General features: G+C 43.2%; 2 protein-coding genes across 2 annotated transcripts in view; one reads left to right on the top strand and one right to left on the bottom strand.

Moving 5' to 3' along the window:
- Window positions 1-20944, bottom strand: part of LOC122941932 — a 275413-nt gene that overhangs the window by 102567 nt on the left and 151902 nt on the right.
- The window catches only part of LOC122939925 (zinc finger protein 501-like), a 551407-nt gene that overhangs the window by 485221 nt on the left and 45242 nt on the right, over window positions 1-20944 (top strand). The window contains exons 3-4 of the mRNA XM_044296147.1: window positions 14654-14794; window positions 14924-15103. Of these exons, the coding sequence (XP_044152082.1) occupies window positions 14723-14794; window positions 14924-15103 (252 nt within the window). The 5' untranslated portion in view covers window positions 14654-14722. The remainder of the gene's footprint in view (window positions 1-14653; window positions 14795-14923; window positions 15104-20944) is intronic.

The raw sequence follows: 20944 nt of genomic DNA, 5'->3' as shown, positions 1-20944 counted from the left end.
GTGAACCTGTTTCAAAAGCTTATGAATTTTTGCTTTTTAAATGAGCTTGCTACTTTTCAAGTAAGTAAGGGTACTTTCACACTTGCGTTGTTGGATTCCTGCAGGCAGTTCCGTCGCCGGCAATCTGTATGCAAACGGATACTATTTATAGATGGATCCGGATCCGTCTCTAAATGCATTGCAATACTGGATCCGTCTCTTCGGTTTTCAACCAGAAAAACGGATCAGGTATTTATCTTTTTCACATTTTTAAAGGTCTGTGCATGCGCAGACCGCAAAACCGGATCCGTTTTTTCCGGAACACTTGGGGCCGGCATTAACCCCTTAAGGACACAGCCTTATTTCACCTTAAGGACCAGGCCATTTTTTGCAAATCCGACTAGTGTCACTTTAAGTGGTGATAACTTTAAAACGCTTTGACTTATCGAGGCCATTCTGAGATTGTTTTTTCATCACATATTGTACTTCATGACACTGGTAAAATGAAGTAAAAAATAAAATATTTTTTATTTATAAAAAAATACCAAATTTACCAAAAATTTGTAAAAAATAATTGCAAATTTCCAAGTTTCAATTTCTCTACTTCTATAATACATAGTAATACCTACAAAAATAGTTATTACTTTACATTCCCCATATTTTGGGGGATGTTACAAGGCTTAGAAGTTTAGAAGCAAATCTTAAAATTTTTCAGAAATTTTCAAAAACACACTTTTTAGGGACCAGTTCAGGTCTGAAGTCACTTTGTGAGGCTTAGATAATAGAAACCACCCAAAAATGACCCCATTCTAGAAACTACACCCCTCAAGGTATTCAAAACTGATTTTACAAACGTCGTTAACCCTTTAAGTGTTCCACAAGAGTTAATGGCAAATGGTGATAACATTTCAGAATTTAGATTTTTTGGCAAATTTTCCTTTTTAATCCATTTTTTCCAGTAACAAAGCAAGGGTTAACAGCCAAACAAAATGCTATATTTATTGCCCCGATTCTGTAGTTTGCATAAACACCCCATATGTGGCCGTAAACTACTGTACGGGCACACAGTAGGGCGTAGAGGTAAAGGTGCGCCGTATGGTTTTTGAAAGGCAGATTTTGCTGGACAGTTTTTTTTGACACCATGTCCCATTGGAAGCCCCCCTGATGCACCCCTAGAGTAGAAACTCCATAAAAGTGACCCCATCTAAGAAACTACACCCCTCAAGGTATTCAAAACTGATTTTACAAACTTTGTTAACCCTTTAGGTGTTGCACAAGATTTAATGGAAAATAGAGATACAATTTCAAAATTTAACTTTTTTGGCAGATTTTCCATTTTAATATATTTTTTTTCCAGTTACAAAGCAAGGGTTAACAGCCAAACAAAACTCATTATTTATGGCCCTGATTCTGTAGTTTACAGAAACACCACATATGTGGTCGTAAACTGCTGTACGGGCACATGGCAGGGTGCAGACGGAAAGGAATGCCATACGGTTTTTGGAAGGCAGATTTTGCTGGACTGTTTTTTTTTTACACCATGTCCCATTTGAAGTCCCCCTGATGCACCCCTAGAGTAGAAACTCCAAAAAAGTGACCCCATTTTAGAAACTACGGGATAGGGTGGCAGTTTTGTTGGTACTAGTTTAGCGTACATATTATTTTTGGTTGCTCTAGAATACACTTTTTGTGAGGCAAGGTAACAAGAAATAGCTTTTTTGGCAAAAAAATTCCCAGCTCCGCAGAGGCTGTCCTAGCACCCCGGTCATACAAATACTCGTTGACGGCTTTTTCTTGTTGGAGCAGGCGGTCGAACATTAGGAGTGTTGAATTCCAACGTGTCGGGCTGTCGCAAATCAAGCGCCTCACTGGCATGTTGTTTCGGCGCTGAATGTCTGAAAAGTGCGCCATGGCCGCGTAGGAACGCCTGAAATGGCCATACACCTTCCTGGCCTGCTTGAGGACGTCCTGTAAGCCTGGGTACTTAGACACAAAGCGTTGTACAATGAGATTCAACACATGTGCCATGCACGGCACACGTGACAACTTGCCCAAATTTAATGCCGCCAACAAATTGCTTCCATTGTCACAGACAACTTTGCCGATCTCCAGTTGGTGCGGGGTCAGCCACTGATCCACCTGTGCGTTCAGGGCGGACAGAAGTGCTGGTCCGGTGTGGCTCTCTGCTTTCAGGCAAGTCAACCCCAAGACTGCGTGACACTGTCGTATCCGGGATGTGGAATAGCCCCTGGGGAGCTGGGGGGATTCAGTTGATGTGCAGCCAGACGCCGCTGCAGAAGAGGACTCAGCCGAGGAGGTTATCGAAGAGGATGGAGTAGAGGAGGTGGCAGTAGGCCTGCCTGCAAGTCCTGGCGGTGTCACCAACTCCGCTGCAGAGCCACGCATTCCATGCTTGGCAGCCGTCAGCAGGTTGACCCAGTGCGCAGTGTACGTGATATACCTGCCCTGACTGTGCTTTGCAGACCAGGTATCAGTGGTCAGATAGACCCTTGCCCCAACACTGTATGCCAGAGATGCCATGACTTCCTGTTCAATCACTGAGTAGAGGTTTGGGATTGCCTTTTTTGAAAAAAAAAAATCGTCCGGGTACCTTCCACTGTGGTGTCCCAATAGCGACAAATTTTTTGAAGGCCTCAGACTCCACCAGCTGGTATGGTAAAAGCTGGCGGGCTAAGAGTTCCGTCGAGCCAGCTGTCAGACGCCGGGCAAGGGGGTGACTCTATGACATTGGCTTCTTACGCTCAAACATTTCCTTTACAGACACCTGACTGTGGGCAGATGAGATGGAACTGCTGAAGGTGAGAGGCATAGTGGCGGGTGGTTGAGAGGGGGCAAGGAGGACAGCAGTGGTTGACGTGGCTGAAGATGCTGGACCAGGAGGAGGATGGTGGCTTTGAGTTTGTGTGCTGCTTGTACTCAGGTGTTGATCCCATTGGCGTTTGTGATGTGAGATCATGTGCCTTCGCAAAGCAGTTGTACCGAGGTGGGTGTTGGACTTCCCATGACTCAGTTTCTTTTGGCACAGGTTGCAAATGGCTATGCTGTTATCAGAGGCAGACACACAAAAAAAATGCCACACTGCTGAGCTTTGCAATGACGGCACTCTGGTGGTGGCAACAGCATGCGTTGATTGGCGTGCTGTCTGGCTGACCCCGGGTGCCGATACATGCTGTCTGACTGTGCCACTAGCTCCTTGCGATGACCTCCCCCTGCTTCCAACTCGTCTCCTCCTTCTCTCTGTCTCCTCTTCTGAACTTTCCCCCTCTTCTTCTTCTCTTCGAGCAGGCACCCACGTGGCATCCACGGACACATCGTCATCTTCACTTGTATCTGACACCTCAGCAAAGGAAGCAGTAGCGGGTACAACATCATCATCACATTGTACGTCCATGTGTGTAATGCTGCCTGACTGAGACATCCTCTGGCAATAATGGTTGCACATCACTAATTTCATCCAACTGATGTGTAAATAACTCCTCTGAGGGATCAAGTGAAGCGGCTGTGGTGGCTGTGGTGGTAGTGGTGGTGGTAGTGGTGGTGGTGGCGGCGGGCGGGAGAGTGGTAACTTGAGAGCAGGTGACCAAAGCTGAGCTGGAGGAGAATGGTGCGTCAAGGTTCTTAGCGGAAGCTGTTGAAGATTGGGTGTCCTGTGTAAGCCAGTCAACTATTTTCTCTGAATTTTTGGGGTTCACACACACTGGCTTGCAACTGGGATTATATCACAGAAAAATAATAAATTTAATTCTTTTTTATCTACAAGGTATTTGTGAGTGACACCCTGTAACGGTATGAGTGGTGGCCTAGCCAGTGGCCACAGTACAGTCTGTGGGCCAGACACACACTTGCTTGCAACTGGGATTATATCACAGAAAAATTATAAATATAATTTTTTTTATCTGCAAGGTATTGTGACACCCTGTATGAATGGTGTGCACACAGTACTGTCTCTGGGCCACACAGTTACTCACTGGCTTGCAAATGCGATTATATCACAGATAAATAATATAAATTTACTTTTTTTTATCTGAAAGGTATTGTCTGTGACACCCTGTATGGATGGTGTGCACGTGCTGTCTGTGATTGAGCCTGCAGCCTCTCACACACGGGCAGCCAGGAAACTGCAATATATAAATATATATAAAACAAAACAAAAAAAAGCAGACTGATGTACCAGCCCTAAAAAGGGATTTTTGGGGTGCTGTCAGGACGCTGTCCTTACAGCAGATGAGTCTGTGGACACAGAACAGTGCCCTAGCTAACGCTTTCCCTAGTGAATCAGCAGAAGCAGCACTGTCCCTCCTCTCACTAAGAAAACTGCTTCCGAATGAATCTAAAATGGATGCTGTCCAGAAGGTGGGAGGGTCTGGGAGGGAGGGTATGCTGCTGATTGGCTGGAATGTGTCTGCTGACTGTGAGGTACAGAGTCAAAGTTTGCTCAATGATGATGTATAGGGGGCGGACCGAACATCGCATATGTTCGCCCGCCGCGGCAAACGCGAACAAGCCATGTTCGCCGTGAACTGATCGCCGGCGAATAGTTCGGGACATCACTATTCTTAATACAGAATGCTTACTAAAATGTGCCTTTAGGGGTTAAAAAATAAAATAAAATTAACTCACCTCATCCTCTTGTTCGCACAGGTGGCATCTTTCTTCTTCTTTCAGGACCTGCAAAAGGACCTTTGATGACGTAATTGTGCTCACCACGTGGTGACGTCAGCGCAGGACCTGCTGAATGAAGATAGAAGATCCTTCTATCTTCATTCAGCAGGACCTGCACTGACGTCACCACGCTCACAACATGGTGAGCGCGATTACGTCATCAAAGGTCCTTTTGCAGGTCCTAAAAGAAGAAGAAAGAATACGATGCCGGTTGCGCGAACAACAGGATAAGGAGAGTTATTTTTTTTTTATTTTTAACCCCTCCAGCCCTATTGTACTATGCATTCTGTATTAAGAATGCTATTATTTTCATTTATAACCATGTTATAAGGGAAAATAATACAGTAAATTGACTTTTATCAATTTACTAACAACATCTCCTAGCAACCAGGCATGAAAATCGCACCGCATCCGCACTTGCTTGCGGATGCTATGCGATTTTCACGCATCCCTATTCATTTCTATGGGGCCTGCGATGTGTGAAAAACACAGAATATAGAACAGGCTGCGATTTTCACGCAACGCACAAGTGATGCGTGAAAATCACCGCTCATCTGAACAGCCCCATTGAATTGAATGGATCCGGATTCAGTGCGGGTGTAATGTGTTCAACCTCACGCAATGCAGCCGCACGGAATTCTCGCCCGTGTGAAAGGGGCCTTACATAGTGGAAACCCCCCCCCCCATAAATGACCCCATTGTAGAAACTACACCCCTCAAGTTACTCAAAACTGATTTTACAAACTTTGTTAACCCTTTAGGTGTTCCACAAGAATTAAAGGAAAATGGAGATGAAATTTAAAAATTTCACTTTTTTGGCAGATTTTTCATTTTAATCCATTTTTCTTTTAAATTTAACACATCGAGGGTTAACAGCCAAACAAAACGTAATATTTATTACCCCGATTCTGCGGTTTACATAAAGACTCATGTGGTCGTAAACTGATGTAAGGGCACATGGCAGGCCTCAGAAGAAAAGGATCGCCGTATGGTTTTTGAAGGCAGATTTTGCTGAACTGGTTTTTAGATGCCACGTCCCATTTGAAGCCCCCCTGATGCACCCTTACAGTAATTAAGTATTTCGGGGTCCATATGATATTTAATTTCTCTGTATTACGTTTTTTGTGAGGCCAAAAATTGCTGTTTTTTACAACATTCATCTGACAGGGTAGATCATGTGCTATTTTTATACAGCAGGTTGTTACGGACGCAATGATATCAAATATGTCTACTTTCTTTGTTTGTTTGTTTCAGTTTTACATAATAAAGCATTTTTGAAAAGAAAATTATATTTTTGTGTCTCCATTTTCTGAACGCCATCATTTTTTAAAAAATTTTCTGTAGTTAGACTTGTGCAGGGGCTCGTTTTTTGCAGGAAGAGTTGACGTTTTTATTGGTACCATTTTTGGGTTCATTATTGCACTTTATGGGGCAAGGTGACAAAAAAATTGGCTGTTTTAGCACAGTTTTTATTTATTTATTTTTACAGCGTTCACCTGACATTTTTATAGATCAAAACTGAAAATGAACATCCAGCTCAATTTCGCAAAGTTTCAGCGGTACTTTATTAGCGCGGTTAAAAATTATACATCCAGTGCAACCAGTCTTAGTCTACGCGTTTCGGGCAGTCAGATATGTAAGCCCTTATTCATGACATGCTGAAGACACAACTAAATGCAGCATATAAAGTGGGTCAACACTTGTGCCCTTAATTGGGCTGTCATGTCACCCAAATGAGAAGCTGCCAATCACATGCATCAACTCTTCAGTTTAAAAGTTATATAATCAATCAACTGAAAACATATCTATATTCGACACACATAGAAGATCTAGAGTGGGAAAATATATATCACTGTATCACATAGCATTATTGCTGTAGTATCAGATCCAATCTTTTATTAAGTCCCTCAGGCTGACGGCTGTCCAACTGAAAAATCCAAAAGGATTCCCTATTAAGAAGTTTCCTCTTGTGATCGCCTCCTCTGACTGGTGCTTTAACCCACTCGATCCCGTGCACTTGCATACCGGACGTGTCTCCACCATGGGTTACCGCAAAAAGCACGCTGGCCGCAGACACATTGCGGCTCCCATGTTGTGGCACGTCTGAGATATGTCTGCGTATCCTTACCTTAATAGCATTGGTGGTGCAGCCAACATACTGTAAGTTGCAGATCCTACACGTAATCAGATATACTGCATAAGTTGTATTGCAATTTAGGTATCACCTTATGATAAAATCTTTACCATTTACAGTAGACCTGAATGATTTAGCCACCACAGTGTGATCGCAGCATATACATTTACCATGTCCACATCTATAGCTGCCTTTCGTTACTAACCAATTTGGCTGCACCATTTTCTTATCCTGGGACTAACATGAGTCGCCACAGTGGAGACCCTACGAGCCGCACACCTTATACCGCCCGCTGCTATCGCTGCCCATTGCTTGTCATTTGCCAAGATTGGGAGATGCTTTCTAACGATCTTACAAACTTCAGGATATTCAGCACTAAATTGTGTCACAAAGGAGCTCTGTTTTTATTTATTTATTTTTACAGCGTTCACCTGAGGGGTTAGGTCATGTGACATTTTTATAGAGCAGATCGTTACGGACGTGGCAATACCGAATATGTATACTTTTTCCTATTAATTTCAGTTTTACACAATAATAGCATTTTTTAAACCCAAAAAATGATGTTTTAGTGTCTCCCTAGTCTGAGAGCCATAGCTTTTTTAATTTTTTGACCGATTGTCTTAGGTAGGGTCTCATTTTTTGCAGGATGGGGTGACAGTTTGATTGGTACTATTTTGGGAGGCATACGGTTTTTTGATCGCTTTTTGTGATGTAAGGTAACAAAAATGGCTTTTTTTGACAGTTTATATTATATTTTTTTCACGGTGTTCACCTGAGGGGTTATGTCATGTGATATTTTTATAGAGCTGGTTATTACAGACGTGGAAATACCTAATATGTATAAATTTTTTTCTTTATTTCACTTTAACACAATAATAGCATATTTGAAACAAAAACATTTTTAGTGTCTCCATGTTCTGAAAGCTATGTTTTTTTTAAATAATTTGAGCGATTTTCTTATGTAGGGGCTCATTTTTTGCAGGATGAGGTGACGGTTTTATCGGTAAAATTTTGTGGGAGATACGCCTTTTTGATCGCTTGGTACTTTTTTTGATGTAAGGTGACAAAAAAGGCTTTTTTTATGGTGTTTATCGGACGGGGTGGATCATGTGATATATTTATAGAGCCGGTCATTTTGAATGTGATAATAGCTAATATGTGTGTTTTTTCATTTTGTTTCTATTTTTTTGTTATAAAATCAGGGCAAAGGGGCATTTTTTCATTATTTTACTTAAAACTTTTTTTTTATTAAAAACACTTTTTGTTTTTACTTTTTTTTTTACTTTATTTCTGTCCCACTCTGGGACTTAAACTTTTGGGGGCCTGATCCCCTCTGCAATGCATTACAATACAATACAATACACAGAGTAATACACTAACAGGTTGCCTAAGAGACCGGCTCGGGGCTGGATCTCCTCGGCCCCCGTAGAAGGCAGGTCCCCATGCCATGCAAGGCATTGGGCAGCCTTGTCACCCATCGGGTCCCCGCCACGGCAGCATGGGGAGCTGATGGGCTCCCTCATCCACAGCATACCCCTTCTATGTCGCGGTCAGATCTGACCGCGGCATAGAAGGGGGTAATCCGCCGGCATCAGCTTTTACAGCGATGCTGGCAGATACAGCAGGGGCCCCGCTATCAGGGACTGTTGGACCACCTACAGTGGAAACCTTTAGAAGAAACCTGAAATCCCATAAGCCTACAACCTACAGTTACCCTGCTGTCTCCATAAGAGCAGCTTCTACCATCACCTACTGTATCCTTCGCCCATCCCTTGCGGGCAGGGTCCTCTCTCCTTCTCTACCAGTCTGTAACTTATAGATTATTGCTATTGTTTTATATTATGTACGTGCACCTCTTATCATATATACAGCGCCATGGAACGAATGGTGCTATAATAATAAATATTAATACACATACCTGCACCACTGGACACTACATGTATGGGGTAGGGGTAGAGACTAGTGGGCTAAAGGACCTTTCATGATGTCATGACCATGTGATCATGTGTGGGAGGAGTCAGAAATCACAAAGCCATGACATCATCACAGGTCCTTTACCTCCTCCAGCAGCACTTGGCATTTGACTCCTCCCACACATGATCACATGGTCATGACATCATGAAAGGTCCTTTAGCCCAGTAGTCTCCCCGTCCCCCATACAGGTAGTGTCCAGCGGTGCAGGTGGAGGTATGTGTACAGTCACCGCCATCGTCTGTCAGGATTACTGGGGCAGAGGGGTCATTAACCTCTTATTACCGTAGGTAATTAACTCTTAATGAGTGGAGCAGTTTTCACAGTCCTATCAGGCACAGATGTTTTCAAGCTCTCTATGTATTTCCTGGATCCTGTGAGGTTCGCCCTGTTTTCTTTCTTCTTTTCCTGGAATATATTTATCAGAATTATTATTTGTTAATTTTATAGTTATGAAAATCCAGGGGTAAAATATTTCATATATATATATATATATATATATATATATATATATATACACACACACCTAATCTAGGGGCCTTTACTCCACCAAGGTCGGGCACCTTGGTGACACGTTCCTGGTGCAAACAAAACCCCTTTTAGAATGCTTCCTGCAGCATTCTAGGTGACACATATCTCCCATCATAAATGACTCCTGTCACTCCCTCACAATATACACACACACATATATATATATATATATATATATATGTATATATATATATATATGTATATTGTGTGGCAGTGACAGGAGTCATTTATGATGGGAGATATGTGTCACCTAGAATGCTGCAGGAAGCATTCTAAAAGGGGTTTTGTTTGCACCAGGAACGTGTCACCAAGGTGCCCGACCTTGGTGGAGTAAAGGCCCCTAGATTAGGTGTCCACTAAGGTAGTTGGCGGACTCCATTATAGATTGCATAGCTGGTTCCAGCTAGTCTGGGTTGGGCTTTTACTGGGAACAGGCATTGTGCTGGGTGGGTGCCTGTTCCCCATGCTCCAGTCTGGGACTTGGGGCATGCTCATGTCCAGGGATTCTATTTAGTCCTGCTGCTGGACTTTTAGGTGTGTCTCAGTCTGGGGAAGAAAGTAATCAGTGTGAGGTAACACTGTCTGTGGGTGCTGTGATTGTTTGACCCGGCTGTGATCCGGATTTATCGGCTGTACTTATTTGGAAAAGCCTAAATAAAGAAGACTTTGATGAACTTTGGGGTGTCCCTGCCTCTGTACACTGGTCAAGTGAGTACATTTGGTGAAGGATGCGGGCAAGCGATCAGTGAGGCAAACACAAGTGTGCATGTCCCTGATAAAGCCAGCCAAGTTTCGCCCTAAGCCAGTGGATCAAATGGAGGCAATATTACAGCAGCTGGTCCGGGCTAATGCCCAACAAGCCGAGTGCAATGCACAACAGCAAGCAGCGAACGCCCAACAGCAGACTAACAGCCTGTTGATTCAACAGATTGCGGCCCTGCAAGAGACCCTGTGAGCGTCCCAGCAAGAGACCCCACCTGCACTGACCCCGTTTCCGTCTGCCGCCAGAGATAAAGTCCGGTCAGCGCTGAGGAAAATGATTCCTGAGGACAATGGGGAGGCCTTCCTCACGGTATTTGAAAGAACTGCTGAGCAGGAAAACCTGCCATCCAACCAGTGGGCTGAAGTGGTTGCACCGTTCCTAATAGGAGATGCCCAGAAAGCCTACTTTGACCTCAGCCATGAGGACGCCCAGGACTATGAGAAACTTAAAGGTGAGGTCTTGGCTTGCATGGGGGTTAACATGTATGTGCGGGCACAAAGGGTGTACCAGTGGACCTTTTCAGAGTCCCAGCCCGCCAGGTCTCAGGCATATGACTTGTTGCACCTGGTGAAGAAGTGGCTCCAGCCTGACACCTTGAGACCTTAAGCCCCGCCCAAATGATTGAGAGGGTGGTAGTTGACCATTTTGTGCGCACACTGCTGGTGGCCATTCAATGCTGGGAGGGTCAAGGAGACCAAGGCAACCTTGACCAGTTGGTTAACCTGGTCGAGCGGTATATGGCAACCCAGGACTTGATGCGGGGCTCTGCTTAGATAGGGGAGACACGCCAGCCCCCTCCCATCCTAAGGAGCCTGGAAAAAGGTCCCAGCTTCCTATGGGGGGTAACGCAAACCAAGCTCCTGTTAGGGGAGTTCCGGGGACCCACGTGGCTACTGTGATTTGGTGCTGGCGCTGCCAAGGCCTGGGACATGTGGCTGCTAACTGCCCCTTGACTTCTGAACCCATGGATTGCGGGTTCGCTCGCCGCTTGCCAGAATACATTCTCTTGGAGAGGAAAACTGTCCGGGTCCTGAACCCGAAGACCCCGATTCCGGGGTACCAGCCGTAGGGGTCACCACCACAGGTCTAGAATGTAATCCCGATAGGTTTCCCCTAGAGGTGTTGGCTGGCGAGACTGTAGAGACCCCATCCATCCCAGACCTGGAGGTGTCCCGAGACACGTTCGGAACATCCCAGATCCAAGATCCTATGTTGGTGCAGGCAAGAGAAAGGGTAACCATAATCAATGGGGTAGCTCAGCACCCAGGTGCAGAATCTGTGTTTCCCTACCTAGCTGTTAACCAAGACCTATTGTTTACAGTGGACAAGGTTCAACAAGAGGTAATAGAGCAGTTGGTGGTACCATAGCCCTACCGCCGGATGGTATTAGACTTGGCCCACACGCATGTTCTGGGAGGTCAAGAGGTTCAGTCAGTCATGTTCGGTGTGTCAGGTAACCAGCCCCCAGCCCCTCTACCGTAGTCCATTAGTACCTTTGCCAATCATAGAGGTACCGTTCGAAAGGATAGCCATGGAACTGGGGGGTCCAATAAATAAGTTGGCCAGAGGTCTCCAGCATATCTTGGTGGTCTTAGATTACGCTACCAGATATCCTGAGGCTGTTCCACTGCGCCATACATCGGCTAAGCTTATAGCCAAATAATTATTGCACATGTTTTCTTGGCTAGGGATACCTAAGGAGATCTTGGCAGACCAGGGGACTCCCTTCATGTCGATGGTCATGAAGAAACTCTGCCGGTTGTTAAATGTTAAACACTTACGCAAGTCTGTTTACCATCACCAAACAGACAGACTGGTGGAAAGGTTTAGCAAAACTTTAAAGAACATGCTCAAGAGAGCGGTGTCCAAAGATGCGAAGGACTGGGATTTTTTTCTGCCGTATGTATTGTTCGCTGTACGAGAAGTGCCCCAGGCCTCCACTGGGTTCTGACCCTTTGAACTAATGTACAGCAGCCATCCTCTGGGTTGCCGACATTGCTAAAGAAGCATAAGAGCAACAGCCCACCCCACATAAGAGTGTCATTAAACATTTAGAAAAAATGCAAGAAAGGATGGGGACAATTCTGCCGATTGTCCGGGAACATATCGAGGCGGCACAACTGGCCAAGAGCCGGGTATACAACCGGGCAGCCCAGCTACGGACTTATAACCCGAGCGACCAGGTACTGGTACTTGTGCTCACGGTCGACAGTAAGTTCCTTGCAAGGTGGCAATGACAGTACGAGGTTATAGAGACAGTGGGGACAGTGAACTACAAGGTATACCAGCCAGATTGGTGAAATCCAGAGCAGGTATACCAGGTTAATTTACTAATGCCCTGGAAAGACAGGGAAAGTCTGTTTGGGGACAGCCCACTTTCTGTCTTGTCTGCAGGGAAGGCTACGTTGCCATCAGCGGTCCCAGGGAAAGCCTCCGCCGCGGTGAATATAGCGGATGGCCTGTCTACTAAACAGGTTCAGGAGGCCAGGAAGTTTGAGTCGGAATAGGGATGTATTCTCCGAACTTCCTGGATGTACCTCCATAGTCCGGCATGACATTGTCACTGAGCCCCAGGTCAAAGTTTGCTTAAAGCCATATCAGGTACCTGAGGCTCTGCGACAAGCCATCTCTGAGGATGTGAAGTCGATGCGTCATTGAAGAGTCCCGGAGTGAGTGGGCTAGTCCAATAGTCCTTATACCAAAACCAGATGGAATGTTACGGTTCTGTAACGACTTCCGGAAGCTCAATGGAGTATCAAAGTTTGACGCCTACCCCATGCCTCGGGCCAAATATCCCTACATTTTTGTGAGTAGTGTATATTATTGCTGCATTTGTAGGTTTTTTGTGAGTCTGCGTGTTACACTTCCAGATTATGGGTATTTGTGCTGGGACATCCCTGGATAGTCTTTATTTATTTGCTTTATTAAACCCTGTTGGTTTCTGTTTGTCCTGGTGATTATAAACTTGGGGAGGGGGGTTCTAATATAGGATACAGATAGAGGTTAGGGTGATGGACAGAGACCACATAGTTGTGATTTATAAATATTTCCAAGGCTTCTGTTGGTCCCTTTAAAACATTCTGGGAATCCAAAACATTTCTCTCTTTTTTCATCTGGGAAAACTGATGTCTATTTGTGGGTGGGATCCAGTCAATTAATTGTATAAGAATTGTGGCACAATCTCTCCTGTGGTGAACTACCCATGGTTCACTTCAGTCTCTGTTTTAGCTAGCTACAATGACACCACTGGTTGCATTGGGGTTGCCAGTATGCTTGTCAGTTCTGACAACACAGATTCTCTTAGCTCTTGAGTCTAGTAGGAGTGCAACAGCCATACTGCAGACTAAATTACAGGAAGTGAAGGCAAATGGTGAATGGAACCAGGAATTGAAATTAAACACTGGATGAAACCAGGAAGAGTGAACAAACACTGGGTGGAACATGGAACAGAAACTGAACACTGGGTTGAACTGGGGAGAGAAAGCAAACACTGGGAAGAGAAAACAAACAATGGATGGAACTGGGAAGAGAAAACTAATGCTGGATGCAAGAGAGAAGAGGAAGCAAACACTGGATGGAACAAGGAAGGAAAGGCAAACACTGAGTAGACCCCAAAAGAGAAAGCAAACACTGGATGGACCCTGGAAAAGAAAGCAAACACCGAATGGAACCAGTAAGAGAAAGGAAACACTGGATGGAACTAAGAAGAGAAAGGAAACACTGGATAGAACCAGGAAGAGAAAGGAAATACTGGATGGAACTAAGAAGAGAAAGGAAACACTGGATGGAACCAGGAAGAGAAAGGAAACACTGGATGGAACTAAGAAGATAAAGGAAACACTGGATGGAACTAAGAAGATAAAGGAAACACTGGATGGAACTAAGAAGATAAAGGAAACATTGGATGAAACCAGGAAGAGAAAGAAAACACTGGATGGAACCAGGAAGAGAAAGGAAACACTGGATGGAACCAGGAAGAGAAAGAAAACACTGGATGGAACCAGAAAGAGAAAGAAAACTAGTATATCAGAACTAATAGCTTCAGGATAATACCCAACTATCTTTACCTTCCATCAGAGGTCAAATCTGAGAACTGACAGAAGTTTGGCCTGAAGGATGTAACATTTCAAAATGAGAGCAAGCAACATTCTTAATTTTTTCTAAAAAAGGAGCTTAGCACCTTAAGTTTTATTTAAAAAATGTTGTGGATTGATTTATTTCTTGCATTTTATTTGCACTGTTTATGTTTCTAACTTGCGTTCCCTGTTTTGCTGAAATGTTCCAATATTATCACTACTTGCTTTAAGCAATTTGTGAGATTTCTGTCTTAGCTCTAGATTTAGGAACTGTTTTACTGGATTACAGATTTATAAGGACATCACCACTGCAACCCGATGCAACATGCTTTGAACTAAAGCATGGAGGATCTGACTTAATAAGCTATTGAACTTCTCTTTCAATCTGTGTAATAAGAGTGAATACAAGAGGTAAACTTTTTATCTCTGCAAATGTTTCAACTTATTTTCTCCAGTAATTGTATTTTACATGGGATTTTGTAGGATTTTACATCTTCTCATCTTCTTTCCATTCAGGTTCCTACAATATAGGATCCACTCAGTGGATATCTGCTATATAAGATCCTTCTCCTAATTGACCCATCAATGGACAGGGACAAGATGGCGGAGAGTATAATAAATCTCACCCTAGAGATCCTCTTCCGGCTTACTGGAGAGGTGAGATATTCGGATGATGTCACATTACATCATCTTATCTATGTTACTAACAGATGGACATGACTGGAGAGGTGAGGGACTCTGGAAATGTATGGAGTGATATTTATTACTGTGTCTCTCCATAACCAGGACTACATAGTAGTGAAGAAGACCTCTAGTAAGCATTGTCAGGTCCTTTTGTCTGAAGGATGGGGAAGAACCCTGAGCCCATTCACAGGGCCTCCACCTCACCTCCTGATACATGAGGAAACCAATAGAGAGAAGATCCTAGAACTCACCAACAAGATGATTGAGCTGCTGACTGGAGAGGTGACACTGCTGGGAATGCTGGGATATTTTATAGGAACGCTATAAAGATATCTAGGTGACAATTGTTTCAATGTGTTGTCAGGTTCCTGTAAGGTGTCAGGATGTCACCGTCTATTTCTCCATGGAGGAGTGGGAGTATTTAGAAGGACACAAAGATCTGTACAAGGACGTCATGATGGAGAATCAGCGCCCCTTCACATCGCCAGGTAATAGACATGACTAAATACACATGTCCTCTCATTATTTGTATGTAATGAATGAACTCAGTCACTTGATGTGTTTCCTACAGTTAGATCCAGTAAGATGACAACACCGAAGAGATGTCCCAGTCCTCTTATTTTACAGGATGGTTCAGAAGAACATTACAATGTCCCACAGGATGATCAGGTAGATGGAGATAAGGTATCATGAAATGTTCTCTATGATCTGTAGAAGGCTGTAAAGATCTTGTGTTCAGTCCTGTTTTATATAACATGTTTTTGTCGCTCCATGTCTGCTGCCATCACGCCATCTGGGGTGGACACGGGTACTGCATCACTTACCCTACCACTGTATGGTGGCCAAACCACGATAATCCTTTACTGACGTCCAATGGCAGGGGTGGCCATTGGAGTTCTGTATCCCTCATTGGAGGCTGCAGCCTACATCTGGCTGCCAGGCCTCCTTCCCTGATCCATAAGGTGTGTGAGCACCTACATTCTTAAAGGGACAGTGCACCTGTACTCCACTCTTCACCAGCCAATGGCTGAAAACCTGTGGATACTTAAAGCACCTTTCCCAAGGCTTTTCTAGCTTGGTAGATCCTGCAAAGGTGCTCCAATCTGCTTGTTTGCTTGTGTACTGACATCTGCCTGATTCCAGGATTTTTAATCTCTGCCACCTGACCTGACTCATGCCTGCCTGCCCTGACCTTTGGACTGATTATCAGATTAGCATGAACTCTGCCTGCCTTGACATTTTCCTGAGCTCTCTGTAGTTGCACTTGTGTCTCTATCCCCCATGGGTCAGTAGCCAACCACAACGGGACTATTCCAAGAAGTATCAGCTTGGTGGCTCCCCGCAGCAAAGTCCAGATTCTTGTATAAGGATCAAAGAGTAAAAAGCAGGGGACTGCCAGGATAAGTCCCTCAAGACAAGCCCAAAGTTAAACCAGATGATTGGCACGGTTGATCGACAGCCACTGTCTGTAACAGTTTTATCCTTGTATGATGAGTAAGGTGGAGATGGCAGGATTACAGCTGATCATAAACATAACATGTTCTCTGGCTCTTCTCACAATTTTCTGACTATGGATATTGTGTTTGGAACAAACAGGTTGGAGTTGTACAGGAGACCTGCAGATATTTGGGTCAGATAGCTCCTGCTGTTATGTCAGTTTTGGTCGTCATTCTAATTACTGATGTTTTCTGGTCATATAAAACCTTCGAGATGACTTCAACCGTCTAAATTTTACAATATTTCTTTCACAGCTTGTGAATCCGGGTGAAGATCTGAACATTATATATGTTACAGAGACAGATGTGAGTGGTGATGAGCAGAGTATAGAGGACATTCCTACAGATAACCGCCCAGGTGAGTAGTAACAACTGAATCAAGCAGAGAAGACTCACAGATTGTATTCACCGGATACAATAATTGTATTGCAGTTTTCTTAAAGAGGACCTTTCACTATTTTAAAAACTAAAAACTAACTATATCAGTGGGCAGAGCGGCGCCAAGGGGTCCCCCTGCACTTACTAGTATGTCTGGGCGCCGCTCCGTTCGCCCGGTATAAGCTCCGGTGTCTGCAGCTCCTTCTTTTGTACTGGGCAGAGTTTTTCTATTAGGGTTGTCCCTTGCTGCAGCGCTGGCTAATCGTAGCGCACAGCTCATAGCCTAGGAGTCCCAGGCTATGAGCTGTGCGCTATGATTGGCCAGAGCTGCAGCAAGGGACAACCCTAATACAAAAACTTTCCATTATACCTTATCTCTGTGTAGGCTCCATTCCTGGTTTGACTAAATCAATGGGCAGTTTGCCTAATGGCCAAATATTTTTTGTATAGAATATTATTTTTCTGTAGCTCGATCTAGGTGATCTACCATGGAACTGAGGACAAACATGTTTTGCGAATTATAATATTGCCTATTCTTTTGTATGCCCCATTTTCAGATATCCCAGTGCCCCCATTGTAGTGATGGCAGCCACAATTATTATTCATAAGGCCAGTGTATATGCTAGGCCAGTGATGGCTAACCTTGGCACTCCAGCTGTGGTGAAACTACGACTCCCAGCATGCTCCATTTATTTCTACAGAGTTTTGAGAGCAGCCAAGCAAGGGGGGCATCTTGGGAGTTGTAGTTTTACCATAGCTGGAGTACCAAGGTTGGCCATCACTGTGCTAGGCTATTTGTATAAGCAGTTCTTGGTGTTATTGTTCTATGTAGATGGTTTGGCCAATACTAGGAATAGATTATTAAGGCAAGAAATGTCCAAATAACTTTTTTATACAAATAAATTTAAAAAAATGAGATACCAGCCTTACACTTGCTCTAAAGCCATGGCTTCTTTGAGACAATACTGCTCCTCCTCTCTGCCCTGTTTTGTGGTAAGGTGCATGCAGCCATCAAGAAGTGTGTGACACAGACACCACCTAATAGCACTGACTGACAGGTCCCTATATTATTCTCCATTGAGCCTTTCCCTAGAAAAGAGTGGTGGTAGACACATTGAAACCTACGAAAATGCTGGCTTCAACCCAAAAGTGGAAACTACAAGAGAACAGCCTGAGGGCCTAACGTCATGATCTACTGGTCCTTGCTTGGAGGTCTACTGATAGCTAATAATCTGTTTTGCCATCAATTTCTCAGTCGACAATTACAGTGTAACTGTCCTAGTTTATTAGAGCTAGGCATGTATACCTGAGTTAGTCTGTCAATGATTGCCAAAATATCTGTAATTACCTTATAATAACAGCTTTCGTTAATGTCCCGTGTCCCCTTAAAAGACTGTTGCTAGGGCTTGTCTGTCTTCCCTTTAGTATAAACAGAAGACAGAGGGGCGGTCCTCCACACTGCATTAGACTTCAGAGTGAGGAGGTGTGTCTCTCAGTAATCCAATCTAATTGGCTGGCAGGAATATTACAAGTAGGTTACACAAAACATAGACATACACATAAACGGTAATTAAATATACTATGTTAAATAAACCCGGAAAGAGTAAGTAAAAACCCACTCAGTGTACATGAATACACCAACCAACAAGAATAAACTGAGATTAAATGGGTATATCATCAAAAATAAATCCTTTATTGAATTAATGACACATAAAAACGAGACATGAGACAACAGATAAAAAATGGCTACATCTGAGGAGGTATGTTAACACAAATGAGACATGGGGAGGAGGGGTTTTGGAGTATGCAATGTACAAAAGGCGGTAGAAAAAAAGAAGCTGCCCTGCTAAGCAAGTGTGTATGGGAAGTGAGGGAAGGCAGTTTTGACCTCAGAGAACTGGCAGAATAGCCATCTTCAGAAGATCCTGATATTGTAGAGGTTAAAACAGCCGTATCTAAGGGAAAACTCAAGGAAAAATGTGGTATGGAAAGAAACTAAACATTGCTTTATGCATAATGCTGCAGCAGCAGTTGTTTTTTTTTAAATGAAAACATGACAGTTACACTTTAAATTTTGATCCATGCTTTGCAAATTCGAAGGACATTTTCTACTAAAATATTATAAAATATAATTTCAAAATCACGCTATGGTTATATTATTCAAAATTGTAAAGTATGTTTTCTTTTTGACAGATGACTGTAACAGGAGCTCAGAAGAACACCTGGTGTCTTCACATTTTAAAGCAGATGATCATGTTGTCACACAAGATACCTATGAAAAACATGCCATTATCACAGATGTACTCTCTGACATTGACAGCAAAAATCCATCATCTGATGCTATGAAACACGCGGAAGAGAAGCCATTTTCATGTTCAGAATGTGGGAAATGTTTTTCTTTCAAAAAAACTCTTGTTACGCACCAGAGAATTCACACAGGAGAGAAGCCATATTCATGTTCAGAATGTGAGAGATGTTTTGCTTGGAAATCTGATTTTGTTAGGCATAAGAGAAATCATACAGGGGAGAAGCCGTTTTCATGTTCATATTGCGGGAAATGTTTTAACCAGAAATCAGATCTTGTTATCCATCAGAGATGCCACACTAGGTCATTGCTATTTACATGTACAGAATGCAATAAATGTTTCAACCAGAAATCAGATCTTGTTAGACATCAGAGAATTCACACAGGGGAGAAGCCATTTTCATGCCCAGAATGTGGGAAATGTTTTACTCAAAAATCAACCCTTGATTACCATCAGAGAACTCACACAGGGGAGAAGCCATTTTCATGTTCAGAATGTGGAAAATGTTTTACGGTGAAATCAAATCTCCTTAAACATGAGAGACGTCACACGGGGCACAAGCCGTTTTCATGTTCAGAATGTAGGAAAAATTATAGTTCTAAATCAGCTCTTCTCATTCATCAGAGAATTCACACAGGGGAGAAGCCATTTTTATGTTTTGAATGTGGAAAACGTTTTACTTGGAAATCAGATTTTGTTAGACATCAGAGGAGTCACACAGGGCAGAAACCATATTCATGTTCTTAATGTGGGAAATGTTTGAAATGGAAATAAAATTTTGTCAGACTAAGAGAATGTACACAAGGGAAAAGCCATTTTTGTGTTCTGAATGTGGGAAATGTTTTACCCACAAATCACATCTTCCTAAACATCAAAGAACTCACACAGGCGAGAAGCCATTTTCTTTGGTTAAACTATAGGAAAAATATAGGGTAAATGATGATTATGAAATGTATGTAATTACCCCAAAAAATTCTCTTATCCAAAAATCAAATAGAATCCAGATAACTCACCTGTATATCCACCATGTGCAGAGAATATTTTACACTAATTTATTTATCTGAATATTAAAACTTGTTTCCAATTATTAAAATATTTGCCTAAAAACTTGTATAGTTGTATTTAAATTAATCTTTTGTTATTTGTTGCATGTGTAAGGATTGCTCTCTCTACCTGGGACGGCGATGACAGACTTATCATCAAACAGGTGGTTTTCAAGTTCAAATGGTGTTTTATTGGTCACATAGCACATCAAACTTCCAAGTCTGGCATCACTTGGCACTGTGCTGGGATCACTCCTAGCTGGGATCACACAGAGCCTCTGCAGGCTTCCTTCTCTCCTCCCACAAACACACACTGAGGATTGTTTTTTCCCTCAGTGATTATTACAGCTGGCCAGGGGAATACTTGTACTGGACTGTGGGTGTGGACTGAGAGACTCCCACTACCAACCTGTCTCCCAGTCCAAAGAAATCCAGCCCATATAACTTAAACCATCTCCAGCAAGCTATGCCTTGCTGAACCAAAACACATCTCTGGATTTCTCACCCAACTAAACTGGAAACCAGGGGAGATTTACACCCCCTACACACCTCTACTGTACACTTCCCCACACATGTTATGTAGTTGCCTCAGAACCTACATGGTTAAGGTAGAGCATTTTGTGTAAAAATAGTGATGTAAGAATTGAGCCATGGATCCCAGACTTTGTGGACTCTGTTAGGGCATATTCCATTCTAGAAAACCATCATTTCATATTAACAATATTACACTACTGGATAATGTTGGATTCTGGGGCAGCTGAAATTTGATGGACATTAAGATTGGTTTGATCATCATATTGACCACATCCAAGATCTTCACTGTTGAAATAGTGACTACTAATGGGTCACCCTTTAAACCTAATCATGTGAAATAGTGCATCATGAAACTATTGAACTGCA

The sequence above is a fragment of the Bufo gargarizans genome, chromosome 6, assembly GCF_014858855.1.
Source record: "Bufo gargarizans isolate SCDJY-AF-19 chromosome 6, ASM1485885v1, whole genome shotgun sequence".
Classification (NCBI taxonomy): domain Eukaryota; kingdom Metazoa; phylum Chordata; class Amphibia; order Anura; family Bufonidae; genus Bufo; species Bufo gargarizans.
This window is presented reverse-complemented; position numbering and strand designations above follow the sequence as displayed.